Source organism: Sorghum bicolor, chromosome 1 (assembly GCF_000003195.3).
Source record: "Sorghum bicolor cultivar BTx623 chromosome 1, Sorghum_bicolor_NCBIv3, whole genome shotgun sequence".
NCBI lineage: Eukaryota > Viridiplantae > Streptophyta > Magnoliopsida > Poales > Poaceae > Sorghum > Sorghum bicolor.
In genome coordinates this window covers 67,492,034-67,507,871 of record NC_012870.2, presented here as the reverse complement: position 1 = coordinate 67,507,871, position 15,838 = coordinate 67,492,034, and the positions used below count along the sequence as shown (strand labels likewise).

General features: G+C 44.0%; 2 protein-coding genes across 2 annotated transcripts; both read left to right on the top strand.

Annotated features, from left to right (window-relative positions):
• Positions 1,032 to 7,403, top strand: LOC8055901 (mitochondrial import receptor subunit TOM40-1). The gene is made up of 11 exons (XM_002467892.2): positions 1,032 to 1,409; positions 3,072 to 3,153; positions 3,232 to 3,331; positions 3,424 to 3,519; positions 3,614 to 3,664; positions 3,826 to 3,891; positions 4,833 to 4,934; positions 5,907 to 5,975; positions 6,053 to 6,136; positions 6,267 to 6,362; positions 6,825 to 7,403. The coding sequence occupies exons 1-11, from the start codon at positions 1,211 to 1,213 to the stop codon at positions 6,879 to 6,881; spliced, it is 1,002 nt and encodes a 333-aa protein (XP_002467937.1). The 5' UTR covers positions 1,032 to 1,210; the 3' UTR covers positions 6,882 to 7,403.
• LOC8055900 (non-specific lipid transfer protein GPI-anchored 2) lies at positions 10,347 to 11,949 on the top strand. Its single transcript, XM_002467891.2, has 2 exons — positions 10,347 to 11,138; positions 11,673 to 11,949. The coding sequence occupies exons 1-2, from the start codon at positions 10,694 to 10,696 to the stop codon at positions 11,816 to 11,818; spliced, it is 591 nt and encodes a 196-aa protein (XP_002467936.1). The 5' UTR covers positions 10,347 to 10,693; the 3' UTR covers positions 11,819 to 11,949.

Sequence of the window (15,838 nt, the reverse complement as noted above, 5' to 3'; positions counted from 1 at the left end):
GGCGACGTGGCCCATAGTCATGGGCTCATGGCTATCGATTTATTGTTTACTGATAGAAGATAATGTTCCCGTTTGTTTTAGTGGTGCCTTTAGTCGTGTGCCTATCACAAGAGTTAAGTGCGTGAACCTAAAGCTACTATAGATTGAAACGAGGTTGTCTCGATCCAATATGTTTTGTTGTTATATACAGTACTAGCAGATATGCATATGCTTTTACAGCGACACATACATTTTATGTCATATGTTTTAATACGTCTGAAATGACTTCGTACTGTGATTAAACACACGTACTATTCTAACTCCTATAAACATGAGTCATGAGTTTACTTACACTATCCTAACTCTTGTGAGTATGGGTGTGAGTCCATGACCTGGACTAGGTATTGTAGTAAGCCAATTAGAACTTTTATCTAACTGAAACTAAGATTGATCCAAATCTAGCATATTTTCTTATTATAGAATATTCGTCTACAACATCCCATAGTCGAAACCAAGGTTACCAGATCTAGTTATTTTCTTATTTCATTTTAAACATCATATTTTATAGGTTATATCTATTTTCTCTATATATTATATATCTATCTATTACATACCTAATATTAATATCTTTATTTATCTATCTATTATATAACTAATATTAAAAAACTCGCTCTTCACTCTCTTCATCCAAGTCTCTCATCCTCTATTCTTCTCTCTCTCACTTTGAGTTCGGAGATGCAAAATCTTCGTTAGCGTTGCAACACTCGTATCTTGGATTATAACTACCTATAAGTTCGTTCATGGTACGACTCACATGTAGACATGTAGCTCATTTGCCAACCTTCTTAAACACACACGGTCACACATAATCTCATTCTACCACTAAAAGTAGCTCCCCATAAACAATGGAGTTTGGAGCGAAAAAACCCTTCCCAAAAGGCCAAAACGGCAAAGCCTATACATAAAGATGAGATGACGCTCCAAATAAATACCCGCGGTTCTTCTCTACTATAATTAAATAAATTACACTATAGCGGCATCTATTTGGAGAGCAGGCCCTAACCGTATCGCTGTCTGCCGTAGAAGAGAACAGATAGGAAAAGTGGTGGAGGGGTTTGGTGAAAAATTACCGCCGCCTCCGCCGCTCCGCGTCGCGAGGTGGGGGACGAGACGAGGCCTGAGCGCCCCAAACCCAAACCCCAGAACCCCGACCTAGGGTTACGCCATCGCCATGGGATCTGTTGCCTCCGCCGCCGTGCCACCTCCTCCTCAATCAGCGCCGCCCCAGGTGGGCGCGCCGCCTTATGGGCCCGGGCTCGCCGGGATCCTCCCGCCGAGGCCGGAGGGGGAGGAGAAGAAGGAGGAGAAGGTGGACTACCTCAACCTCCCCTGCCCCGTGCCATTCGAGGAGATCCAGCGCGAGGCCCTCAGTTTGTCCCCTTACCCCTCTAGTTTTAACTCCATAACCAGCTAGCGCGTGTGCAGTGCTGCGGCATTGTGTAGTTTTCACTCGGTATGCGCTGCCCTCATGTGTTGGTTTACCCGTGTTCGAATTGGTTGATTGGCAGCGATTGAATTGCTTGTTCATAGTTGGATCTGAAAATTATGGTGCTTCGTTGATTGTCGTTATTACACAGTGTTGATAGATGTGTTTTTGAAATTGCTTGGCCATTTGTATGGCACAAGTGTCTTTGCACACAGTGCTCACTGTGCAGCGCATTAACTGCTACTGCAGATGCAGTTTTTGCTCTAAGGCATTTGATTGATTGATTCCACTACTCTCGCTGTCTCTACGATTTGGTATTTGCCTAATTATTTATTTAACATTGATATCTGTCAGTTATCCATATACACTGTGCCTCGATATAGATGACTTATGACTTGTTTATTCAGTTTACCAGCTCACTGTCCATGTTTTTCTATGCACATAAATTGTAAGAAAATCTTCTTGACGGTTTTTTAGGCCTCCACTTGTGGCACAAGTTGTAGTATCTGAAATTCTGAATGTACGTCTCAACACACTCCACACCCACCACATGTACATCAATTACTGCACTTAAGACGTACACTAGATTGGCCCATTGCACACATACGCCTGCTGAAGAGGTTCATGAAGCCCTGGCTTGGAATACAGCCCGTCACTGCCCCATTGTGGCCCAAAGACACTGGAGGCTGATCTGGAAATTGTTTTGGTGGTATGCCATGATGAGACACCCACCAAACAATCCTCAGGATTGAACCCGAGTGTGGCGCAAAAATCCTAGAGGTTGATCTGGAAATTATTATGGGGGCATGCCATGATGAAACACCTTTCAAATATTCCTGATGATTGAACCCAAGCGAGCAGCTTGCCTCACAGGCCATGTTACCCAGCTACGAGCCCGTTCTCAATCAGTTTGATAGTGGACATGACCTTCTGATATTCTAATAGAACAGTATTCTATTATTAGTAAGCTGGTTATACAAAGCACAATTTAGGTGAAGGGGTAATCTGTGTTTTGTGTCCATGTCCAAACTGATTTGCTGTTTAGTTCTTACCCACGAGCTTATATGCACATCTTCAGTGCCTAAGATCTTTTCAGACTTCTTAAATATTCTGATGTGCATGGCAACTTGCTTGGGGTCCTACTGCTACCTTATATATTTGGCAATGGGCATTGCTCACTGTACTTTGATAACTGACAGTTAGCTATAAATATTGTTCGATCCCATAAGCTGCATTTCTGCTTTCCCCAGCTTAACCTTAGTCGAGTTCACCTGTTCAAGTAGTATCCAAATATTGTTCTATCAGAAAGAGATGAGAAGTACTGGAAGCTAAATGTTATGATTGAATAGAATGATTGAACTGCAGTAATGTTCAAAAATTAGATTACAATAATAGAATGCATTTTGAAATTTTGTCCACTTGTTGAGTTCCCCTTCAATTAACGGAGGGATATATGCTCTGTGTAGTTCATTAATTTTTGCTTATGACCAAAGCAATAGCAAACCCTTGAATGGTCCAATTGTTGTTTTGTTTTTTTGGTGTGGGCACACTACTGTATAACTTTAGTATTGCTTTCGTGATCTCTGCTGACATGCTCCTTTTGCAGTGTCTTTGAAGCCTGAACTTTTTGAAGGATTGAGGTTTGACTTCACAAAAGGGTTGAATCAAAAGTTCTCTCTTAGCCACAGGTGAAACCATTACATAAATGTTAGCAAATATCTTATGCTATATTTGTCCAGAGTATACCCTAACAACATCTTCCACAGCGTTTTTATGGGCTCCTTAGAAGTTCCTGCCCAGGCAGCTGAAACTATTAAAGTTCCTACTGCGCATTATGAATTTGGTGCCAATTTTTTAGATCCAAAGGTTTGTTTCCATGCCATCCATTGTTATTGTGGCATCTTCCATAATGATGTATTTTGTAATTCATTTGCTTCTGTGCATGAAACTACGTGTAGTTAATGCTCATTGGAAGGGTGATGACAGATGGAAGGCTTAATGCTCGTGTGAAATGTGATTTGACAGACAATCTGACGCTGAAAGTAAATGCACAGGTAGATGGATCAAAGAGTTTAGGTTCACTGGTTCATCCTTTCTTTTGTTGATACTTTGCTTCCCTTATTCTACTCACCGTTGCTCTTTTCACAGCTTACCCAAGAGGCACATTACTCACAAGGAATGTTTAACTTTGACTACAAGGTTGGCATTTCTGACAATTCAGTCAATTGTAGTTTTCCAAACTTTCATGATTATTTTTTATTAGTATTTGTAATAGGCAAACTTTTACTTTACTTCTAGGAGTACTTTTTTTATCATACCTTTATTAGTTCCTTGCATCAACACCTCACTTATTTGTACAGGGAAGTGACTATCGAGCACAATTCCAAATTGGGAACAATGCATTCTATGGTGCAAATTATATTCAGGTAAACACTTTAGCAATACACTTTTCTTTCTAAGTTTCAACTTCCATCTTAATGTTGATGTATTGTTGTAGAAAGATGGGAAAAATGACTCATTTGGTGGTTTAATACCATGCAAAATTCTAGCCTTGGTTTATGTCCTCGGTTCATATTTGTGCTTCTTGATATCTGTTTGAGTTGCATATATCTTTTTCCCCAGGCATTTACTGTTTGATTGCTTAGCTGCCGTCAATTAATTATCTTACTACCTTGTTGATGTGGATATGCTAAGGATCAATTCAGTCTGCGCTATGGGTGTTTGAGCTTTTAGTTGTGAAAACAAATTATATTTGACTACAGGATGTGTAGAGATGACATCTAAGTTGCTTGCTTCAATGCCAAATTCAAGATAAGTAGGCTGCGGTAAAATTTGTGCATTTTCTGTTGCATTTAGGTTATTCTAGATTGCTAGTACAGTTAACAACTTACTCGTGCGTTGCTCTTATATTTTGTACTTTGCTAAGTGTGATGCTCTTTTGTTCATTTAGTAATTCTTTATATCTGAGTTTCCTCTGTATTGAATTGGAGCAGGCAAATTCATGTTCTCATCCATTAGAATGATGTGCATTTCCTGTATGTTAGGCCTTGTTTAGTTGCACCCAAAATTCCAAAAGTTGACAAGATTCCCCGTCGCATCGAATCTTTGGACGCATGCATAGAGCATTAAATATAGATAAAAAAATAACTAATTACACAGTTTGCCTATAATTTGCGAGACGAATCTTTTGAGCTTAGTTAGTTTATGGTTGGACAATAATTGTCAAATACAAATGAAAGTGCTACAGTATCAATCATAAAAAACTTTTGGCATCTAAACAAGGCCTTAATTTAGTTGGCTTATTCTGATATAATGATTGGTTGATCATTATTTAAGCTTTTTCTGATAATGAAACCTTACTTTTCAGAGTGTTACTCCGAACCTATCAATGGGAACTGAAATGTTCTGGCTTGGTCACCAAAGGAAGTCTGGAATTGGTTTTGCCTCTCGCTATAACACGGACAAAATGGTATGGAGCTAGTGGATCCCTAGCTGTTTTGCCTGTTATACAAGCTGACCATGATATTGCTTAAAGAATTTGCAGCCTGGCTGTTAATTTTGCACCAAGGGCTGAAAGTTCTAAGCACCTAGCTTCATTTTCCCCATATGTTCTTCTTTGCATTTGTGTCTATTTTGTTTGTGTTGCCTTTTTTTTTTTTGAAAGTTTGTGAGATCTTTGAGACTTCTGTTAGAAACCACTAGAAGCCTTTTCTCAAAGTTACATGTTTAATAGGAGTACAAAAGGCATTTATTGTCATCATGTTGCTGAACACCAGAAGACACAATGGCACAATGAATGTTCCCTTATAATGTCAACATTGCGATTGGTGTAATGGTGTTTGATATGGTCTCTACTGGGGGGCACCGCCCATGGTACTAGAAGAGGACCTAGCCTTCTTTCTTGCCTGCGATACAAGATGCCTACAGCCTTTATAGACCAGTCACCCAATAACCCAACTAACAAATCCTATCAAAGTAACCGATTTTAACTCCTATCTGCTAACAAACCTGAAACAAACCATCAAAGTTTGTGGCCTGAGGTGATCGCACGGCACCTGGGCCACCTGTGTAGATGCTGCTGCCCCATGTCCTGCGGCCTTCATGCCAGCATTGTCAGATCTAAAGGACCTGAGTTTGATGGTCGGTTTGATGGCTTGACCAGTTGACCCAAAGAGTTACAAACATGGGCTAGCTTATGTCGTAGTATCACAGGCTTAGCGACAAAGGGTGAGTAGATTGCCTTAATGCCCACCTTTCCCCATTAACTTGGCACTGAACTGGTTGGAAAATGGAACTCAACATCATCAAGGAATGAGCATAAGAGCATCATTTCATCATTGTTCAGCTCACAGAGCTTTACTTGAATGGCTTCCTTAAGTGCACACTTTTGTTCTAACTAAGAATGCAACACAATCACTATTTTCTGTTATAAACATTTCAGGTGGGCACTCTGCAAGTCGCAAGCACTGGAATAGTTGCCTTAAGTTATGTCCAGAAGATTTCCGAGAAGGTTGACTTTCACCATGACAGAAGTATGCTTTCACATGCTGTGTTGGCTGCTTATTCTATGGTTACCCTTAATTGCAGGTTTCCCTCGCGTCTGATTTCATGTATAACCATATGTCAAGAGATGTAACTGCCAGCTTTGGTTATGATTACTTGCTTAGGCAGGTCAGTGTTTATAGACATTTTACATTTCAGATAGCATTGCATTAGCTATTGAACTCCTCCAAGTAGTGTATCTTTTCACCATTTTTATTTGTATAAATGAATATTCTTGTGGAAATAAATTCTGTTGCAGTGCCGTCTAAGAGGCAAAATTGACTCAAATGGTGTTGTTGCCGCATACTTGGAGGAGAGGTTGAACATGGGTGTCAACTTCCTTCTATCTGCTGAGGTAAGCATGGGTTATAATCAGTTCCAGGAGACATGGTTTCTCTCCCCATTGCACTCTTTGAATGAGCAAGAGTTAAATACCATAAGGCCCCGTTTGGATCCTTGGAATTGAATTCCATTTAGTTGTATACAAAATATATTTGTATAATATTTGTTGGCCATACGAAGGAGATGCTTATGGGCTACATTTCTACTATAGAGGAGTGAGCCAAAGAGCATGCTATAAGTTACAGCGTAGAAACATAGCTTGGTGGTGTATAGAATCAATTTCCATCTCCCACCCTAATTTAGGATAGATAGGCATATGTCTAAACTTGGAAAGTGGTGGAATGTCAAATTCTAAACCAAATAGCCTAGTTTATTAAGTAGATTCCAATTCCTCTGAAATGAAAGGATCCAAATGGCCCATAAGGTTTATTGGAAATTTGGAATATTTTAACAACATTGCAATTTCGCGTTGCAGATTGACCATTGTAAGAAGAACTACAAGTTTGGTTTTGGAATGACCGTAGGAGAGTAATTCTGCTAAAACAATTGCTGTGAGCGCACATGAGATACTTGTGCAGTCGGCTTTGCATGTATGTTAAGATACTTCAGGCCTCAGTTTTGATTGACCAGGTTCTGCCCTTTGCACCGTGGAAAAAATACAAGGCTGTTGCTGCTTTACAGGGTTTTGTCTTTCAGTGTGTCGGTGGTTGTGTATTTTCAGCTACTTGAGCATGGGGGCCATGATTCTTTGTTCATCTTGGATGTAACTAGCTGATTGGTGTTCCAATAATGTATTGGCGGAACAATTTTTACCTTTTAAATCACCACCAACCCACCACACGAGCCACAAGATTTTATGGTTCAAAGCTTCTCACCGTTTGGCACTTGACATGTTTGATGTTGTCTGGTGCTTTTGTTCATCCATGGCAAGTCAGAAATCTTTCAGCTCAACTAGAAAAGACATGCGGCCTTGCTTCACAGGGCTAGTGTGGGACCATTTTATTGTAATAGATTTTGTTTATTGGTGATTTATTTGAGTACAACTTAGGTACAAGTATGGATTTGCTTGCTGTATTTTCGGAAAAGGCCAATGTTAGGAAATGGTCGTTCCAATGCAGCTGTTTCTAGTATTCATTTTTTTTTTTAGGATCGTAATGGGGGTAAAATCACTGGTGGGGTAATATTTATGTGTAGGCGAACATATATATACATTTATTTTTAGGATCGTAAAGCAGGTAAGCAGAGCAAGCATTATTTCATTTTATAAACTGAGCTACGCGCACGTGATTAGGTTTGGTGTCGGTGAACTTGTTGCACCGGGGGTGCGTTACTATACTTGATGGACTGTTACGTGGTGTAATTTTTATGTGTAGGCGAACGTATTTTCTTTTAGGATCATAAAGCCAGTAAAATTACTCAATCATTTTATTTTATGCTTGGTATGGGTAAGTTACCATAAAAATTTCATAGCAATTTGAATAAAGAAACTAACTCTAGTAATTATTTATAAAAAAACTCTAGAGAAATCTACATCCACATTTATAGTAATAAAATTACACTAAAACATGTGATGTTATGTGTTTTGGCACTGCTAGCATCTGGACGTTCGGACGGATACGTGTGCCTAGACGCTCGGGCCTGCACTTCGTCTCCTGTGCGCACCTACACCCCGCGCCCACCCATGTGGGCTGCCACCACTTGGACCTACCTCATGCTGCCCTGACCCGCTCGCACCCTTCCGCTGCTCACGCGCATACATGCGGCTTGCGACTGCGACGGGTGACTATAAGTCTGCAACAGGTGGCTAGACCAACATCTAGAAGAGAGGGAGAGACGACATATGCTTAGTCGGTGCCAAAAGGAGGGAGAGACAACGAGGTGAAGGTGAGGAAGCAGAAAAACAAAGACAAGGATGCAACACTCGATCTACTTTTGAAACATCCAGATGCAACATTTTCAACATACTTCTGAAAGCAGATGAAACATATGAAACTTACATCTGAAACACACTATTTGCAACACCAGATATACTTCTGAAACATCTAGATAAAACACTTGCAACATTAAGTGTGAAACAGCCGAAACACTCAAAACATGCTAATGAAACACTTGCGAAAAACAAAATAGAACTGAATGAAATTATGTCCACTGTGCCCCTATCCTTCGTTCGCACTGTGCTCCTGACCCCGTCCCTAACGCACCTCATTTCCCCACCGTCCCAAGGCAAAAAAACACTTCAAGTGGAATCTCGCAAACCTATGGAAAAACTATATAGTGTAAACATCTGAATATAAACGCTGCAATAACGTAAAAATATGTAATACAACATCAGGAAACATATACTACAATATTAAAAATAATATGTACTGCAACATCGAAAAATATGGTCTGCAACATCGAAAATTATTTGTTGCACTATTGGAAAATATGTACTGCAATATCTTAAATAGTAGTACTGTAACAACACAAAATCAACCATAAAACAGGGTAATGGAAACTCTAAAAAATCATCAGTTGCAACAACTCAAAAATCCTATTACAACATTCAGATATCATCTACATCAAAAAATATGGTCTGCAACATCGAAAATTATTTGTTGCACTATTGGAAAATGTGTACTGCAATATCTTAAATAGTAATACTGCAACAACACAAAATCAACCATAAAACAGGGTAATGGAAACTCTCGAAAATCATTAGTTGCAACAACTCAAAAATCCTATTACAACATTCAGTATATTATCTATTGCAACAACCCAACAAACACATTGCAACAAGAAGAAATAGCACAAAAAAAACGTACAAACAGCAAGGGTATGAGTCCGAGGTGCAGCCTGCTCCGCCCCCCTAGCCCCATCACCTTCGAGCTCACCTGAGGGAGGAGTCGAAGGGAGGAGGGAATATGACCCTTGAGCTCGTTGGAACTTAGCCACTGTCGCATCCCTCAAATCTAGAAGAGGAGAAGAGCTCAGATCTAGAAGAGCGGGAGGAGGAGAAGGCGGAGGAGAGAAGGGCTCAGATCTGGAAAAAGAAGAGGAGGAGAACTCAAATCTAGAGAAGAATCGACCTACCTCGTCGTAGCCGTCGTAGTCGTCGTCGCCGTCCTCATCTCTGGTGGGGGGAAGCAGGGGATTGGCTCATTGGAGAACATGGGGTAGCAATGGAGGCAGCAGAGGAGGAAGGGAGAGAGGGAGGGAGCACCGGCGAGCAGCGCAGGGTGGCAGCGAGCTAGCGCGGGCGTGGCATCCGTTGAAGGTGTCGCAGTCGTAGTGAGCCGAGCGAGCGGCGGAGTGGGTGCACGGAGGCGGAGACGTAGAGTAGGGTTAAGAATGAGGGAGCATCGAGTGAAGCAGATGAAAACGAGTAGTTGTACTGTGTGCGGATCCGTCCGGACGGCACGGACGCCTGATTACCGTATTGCTAATCATCACGAAACATGTTGTATGATAAGAGTACCTTCATGTGTAGAGATGCGAGGCTATTAGGCCTCATGGGCCCAGCCAAGTTTATAGGATCAATTTGGATGGTCTATTCGGTGTATCACGGATTAACACTGTCACCCGTTCCAATCATTCATTCTTGGTTACAGTAGTACGTGCTAATCACTTATACTAGTAGGAAAGAACGATCCTTATGCTTAATGGTGTTTTTTTTTGCCCCCCGATGGCTGGACTCAAAGAGGACTTGCCCTTGTTGGTTTCCTACTAGCAAATAGTATCAAGATTGCGGCAGAAATCATTAACTTTGGTTTGCAAAACGGTAAGGCAATGTTTGTTTAGGCCTTATTTAGTTCCTAATTTTTTTTCAAGTCGTCACCTTGCTTTTTTGACATATGTATAGAGTATTAAATATAGATAAAAAATAACTAATTGTATAGTTTACTTGTAATTTACGAGACAATTTTTTTTGAGTCTAATTAGTCTATAGTTAGACAATAATTACCAAATACAAACGAAAATGCCACAGTAGTCAAAGACAAAATTTTCCCCAAATAAACAAGGCCTTAGGACAGTTACGGCGGCAAGGTTTATTGGAGGGAGCGGCTTGATGGCCCTACCATTTCCCAACCGTTAGCCGTTAGGCAAGAACGCCATTGTCACGATCACGACACCCCCAGCTTAGCGTTGCCCACAAGGTACACGTCCCCATCACTCTCGCTCGGCCAGCCACAAGGTACCCTACACACGAGCACAGACGCACAAACGGACACACAGGCGCACGCTGTGCAGTGAGCTCCCCCATCCCCACATGTCAAACAGAGCACCGCCGCTCACGCTCACACCCTCCTCCGGAAACCAGGAATCCCAAGAACCAGCCGCGGCAGCGACGGCGACGGCGACGCCATGGCTCTGACGGTGCCAACCGCGGCGCTGGTCGTCCTCGCCGTCGCGGCCACGCTGGCCCTGCAGCCGCGAGCGAGCGCGCAGATATCAGCCCCGCCCTCGGGCGCCCCCGCGGCCGCGCCGTCGTCGCCGTCGCTGGACTGCGCGGGCGCGCTGCGGAACCTGACGCCGTGCCTGACGTACGTGGAGCGCCGCAGCGCGCTGACGCGGCCGGACAAGGGCTGCTGCGGGGCGCTCGCGGCCGTCGTGGGCGGCGACGACGCCGCCTGCCTGTGCGCGCTCCTCGCCGGGTACGGCGCGCGCGGCGTCCGCGTCGACACCGTGCGCGCGCTCGCGCTGCCCACCATCTGCCGCGTCGACGCGCCGCCGCCCAGGCTCTGCGCCGCGCTCGGCATGCCCGTCGCCGAGCCGCCGGGCGGAGCCGCCGCCGCGCCGATGGACTCAGGTACGTTACGTACGGCGTGCTCTGCGTCTGCGTCCTGTCCTGCCCGCGTGCGGTAAACGCTACTAGTACACCGGAATCGATACCGCTCGCGTTCTGCAATGTGGCTGCCCTGATGGCGCGCCGCCTGGTGGGATTTAGCAACCGATTAAAAAACAACTTTAAAGGCGTCGTAGGTACTCTGGGAAATCATCATGTCAACGCCGTGTATTTTTTTGTTCTTAATCTACCTAGATTCTCTCGGGTACGGTACCTCTTGCAAACTTTTCATTTGGTAGACCATCCATGCGTACTAGACCGGAATTCAGAACAGTGTATCCCTTGAGTATTAGCCTGTACACACAATTGTACAAAGTGTAGGCTTAGCTAATAAAAACTACATTTGTTGTTGTTGTTGTACATCTTGAGATCTTGCAATACGTGTGAGTACAGAGTAGTATTATACTGCTATATGTCCCAGTAACGAAAACCATCTGATCAACCCCGCGCGAGTCCTGACAAAAATGTCGGCACTGACATGATGATCTCTCACCGCAGGGTCCGACGCGCCGTCGACCACACCGGCAACGGCGGCCGCGAACGGCGGCCCGGCGACGCGCTGGCGAGCTTCGACACGGCCGTACCTGGTGGCTGCTCTCTCGCACGGCTGTGGTGCCATCCTCCTCTCCACACTGCTGCTGTAACTCTTGCAGGCCGGCACCGGCACTCACCGTAGAGCTGCCGCGCATCGCATCTGTACAGGTGTAAATGTACACACGCGTTCCATTCCGCGGGGCGGTGAAGGAATCAATTCGGGCGCCCCGTCGTCCATCCATCGGTGGCTCCATGCCATTCAACGTCCGCATCGAATTCTTGTGAAGAAACGCCTTTGGCTGATCTCGCCCAGCCGGGGCTCGTAGGCCCCAGGCAAACATCAAATCAGCACGCTAGCGGGCGATGGACGTGAACGTCCCGTCCGACCCGCAGGCAGGCCGCAAAAGCGGACGTGCCCAGACGCGTGAAAATCGTTGAAAGGCGCCACGGCGCTGGGCGTACGCGTGTCGCGGGCGGTTAATGCCTCGCGTCGCGGCACGGCGCCCCGTTTCGGTTTCTACGGCACGCGAGCTGGAAGCCCTCCCTCCCGGCGGCTCGCCGCGCGAGACGTGTGACAAGCTTTCCTTTTACCCTTTTTCTGGTGGCGTGCGTGTCATGCCATGCCAAAGCAAAGACTGCGTGCTGTGTCATATGGCAGCACGGCCCGCACGAGTTTGGCTGGTCCGCTGGTGGCACCGTCGTGTGACCACGGTGGGGCTCGCCGGCGGGTGGATTATCGCTGTCGAGGTGGAGGCTAATGAGCTGGCTAAATTCGTCGGTCTGCTCCAATTGATTGATTACCCTGTTGTTCATGCACACACATGCGTCCGCGCGAGATTTGGGGTTGTTTGGTTCACGTCCACACTTTGCCTTCCTAAGCTACGGTAAGCCACGGAGTGGAGGCTGCTGTTTGGTTCTATTTTTAGCTGTGGCGGCCGCAAGCCTTTCTTTCTTGTCCTTTTGCTGTTTGTAGTTGTCGTGTAGCGCATTCTGATTATGGCGAGGCCGTGGCGAGTGTGGCGGGTGTTTTCTCCACCACCGTCATGCCATGCTGCGGCTGCCATCATTGTGGCCGTGAACCAAACAACCCCTTCATTATTCGCACTGTCGGGTGCATGGATGCTATATATATACTCCCTCCATCCCAGAAAAAACATTGTTTTAGCGTTCAAATTGTGTTCCGCAAAGAGTGTCGTGCCGTACTATGTGCACATGTGTCACATCTGCTATGCATACGCCAGACTTGTTACCATAACCTCCTTCCCACCACCGGACCCAACCAGATATGAGTGTTCTTGTTTGTACATCAATTAATGCAGTTGCTCCACTTGCAATCGTAGGGGTGTCCAGGTCATTTTTTTCTCTCCTTGGTACTCCTGCCAGGTGCTACAATGTCTGTTTTTATGGGACAGGGAGTACTCCCTCCATACTCATAAAAAAAGTTGTTTAGGACAACGATATAGTCTTCAAAGCCTAAATTTGACTTCTTGTTTTTTAAAAATATTTATCGAAAACTGGTACTCCCTCCGTCCACGAAAGAATCAATTCCTAGAATCCATATCAGTTAACTTTTTAAAATTTAACTAACTTTATAGAAAAGAGTAACAACATCTATGACATAAAATACGCATCATATTAAAATACATTCTATGATGAATCTAATGATACTAATTTGATACCACAAATCTTAGCATTTTTTCTAGAAATTTGGTCAAAGTTTAAAAATTTTGACTTAGGACAACTCTAGAAATTGATTCTTTCGTGGACGGAGGGAGTATATGTATATTTTTACAAAAGTATTTTTAAGACAAATCTATTCATATAATTTTTACATTTTCAAACTTAACAACTTAAAAGTTATTCACGATTTATATTCTTAAAGTTTGACCCAAACTTTGTTCAAAATAACTTTTTTATAGATATAGAGGGAGTACATGGTAGTATCTCTGATATTCTTTTCACAAAAAAGTAGTGTCGCTTTAAAAAAAACAAAAAGTAGTGTCGCTTAAGACACTGTAATCAGTCAATCCAGTCGCGAAGCCCTTGCCCTCACGGGCCACAAACTCGAACAGTATTTGCAGGCCACGACCTATTCAGTCCGAATCTGCAGTGAGGGTGTTGTGCTACAGCATGCAGGCCCGGCATTCTAAGGCCTAGGCAACCGTTGCGCAGCGTCCGAGTTGTGCGGCTGGCCCAGCTAAAGAAAAGCGAAGAAAGCTAGTTGGGGCCCGGCTACGAACTACTGGCCTTCCCGTCACATGGGCTGCTGGGCTACTTGGCTTCACGTGATGTTGTCAATTGTCATCAGCAACCGAAAAGATTTAGATGCACTTCGGCGAGTTCGAATAGCCCGTGGCAGTAAAGAACTTCAGCGTGTCTCAAAAAAAAAAAAAAAACAGCGAGATTCCATTTTTAAGACAAAAAAATGTAGTCTCACGTCTGTACTTGTACATTCAAGCATGTCATGATGGCCGTATATTCTAATTCTTCTAGATAAAAAGGTTTCAAATATGGTATATTGTTGAAGGTCGAACTAGACCCCAACACTAAACAAAGTTAGTACAAAATGCCCTATTCCAAAGAGGACGTAAGACTCAGCACCAAGGATAGATGACAATGTGACATCGCACATGAGTTCTCTTATTAAGCCCATAGTGCTTATACTGAATCTGCTGAAACGGAATATATTTTTGCTTCAAACTCGGTGATGAGATCTCTTGCACGTGGACATATGACGGGTCAATGGCGATACTACTTCGATACTGTAAACTGTAAGACTGAACTCCAAATGAGTTGCTCCGGAAGCAAGCTTACTAGCACCACCACGGAACGCTTCGCAGTCCCCAATGAATCCGATCTTGAAGCAGGCAGGTCCTAATCAGCAAAGACGCGCAGCGGGGAACACGGGATCTCCACAAGATCATCATCCGCGACACCCCCGGACGACCCAAGCTCATCTGAACCTTGAACGTAGCCAAGCAAGGAGACACGATCCAGGCAGCGAATAGGAATCCCCACGCACGATCGAGAGGCCAAATCAAGCTCCACTCCGGATACGCAAACTGAACCACGACCACGAGTTTTGTTTAAACGACACGAGCTCTAATCCACACAGGAAACAGCCTGATCGCCGGGGAACACGGCGGCCAAGTTGGCATTGACAAATGGCTGGCTGGCTCGCGGTTTGCCGCTGCTCCGTGCAACGTGCCACCGCCGCGTACGCTGGCAGTAGTTCGGAGAACCTGCACACACTTGGCCCTGCACTCCGCGCGCTTTTATAAATATATATAACGGCAAGCGGCATGTGAATTCCTATCCCAAACAAACAATGTTGTGTACAGGACGCGAGTTGTTATGTGGGCTCGGCCCAGTGCCGGCAAATAAACTCACCTTGGATTTTACAGCAAGCAAAAATTTAACCGGGCTGACACCTTCAGACTCTTCACAAAAGAAACTACACCCTCTGTTCTAATTCCAAAATTAGAAGTCGTTCTGGCTTTTCTAGTGACATAATTCGTGTTACACACTGAAACATAAGAAGTACGTATTTTCTTTTTTGCAGACTTGCCTGAGCAATATGTATATTTATTACGAGAAAGAGATTTACAGCGCTAATCAAGATAACCAATGCAGAATGAAAGGGTTCTATTCTATACTCACCATGTAGAATCTGACCTGTGGCCAAAGACGTGACGAACGAGCAATATAGTCTACTTTTAAAATTATCATTTCAATCTTTTTTACAAAGTCGCACGGCGGGGGACACGGGTGTGCACTAGGGCCTTGTTCACCCAAAAAAACCAAAAAGTTTTCAAAATTTCTTGTCACATCGAATTTTTCGGCACTTGCATATAACATTAAATATAGACGAAAACAAAAACTAATTGCACAGTTTAACTGTAAATCACGAGACGAATCTTTTTGATCCTAGTTAGTCCATGCTTGGACAATATTTGTCACAACCAAAAAAATGCTACAATAGTAAAATCTAAAATCTTTTCGCATCTAAACAAGATCTAGATCATCCATCCGCAACCGCAACGCAACACCTCGCAAAACGATTAAACGAAGCTCTGAATGTAGACGAGAGCCGCGGAACGGAACACGATCCAGACAGCAAACTGGAATCC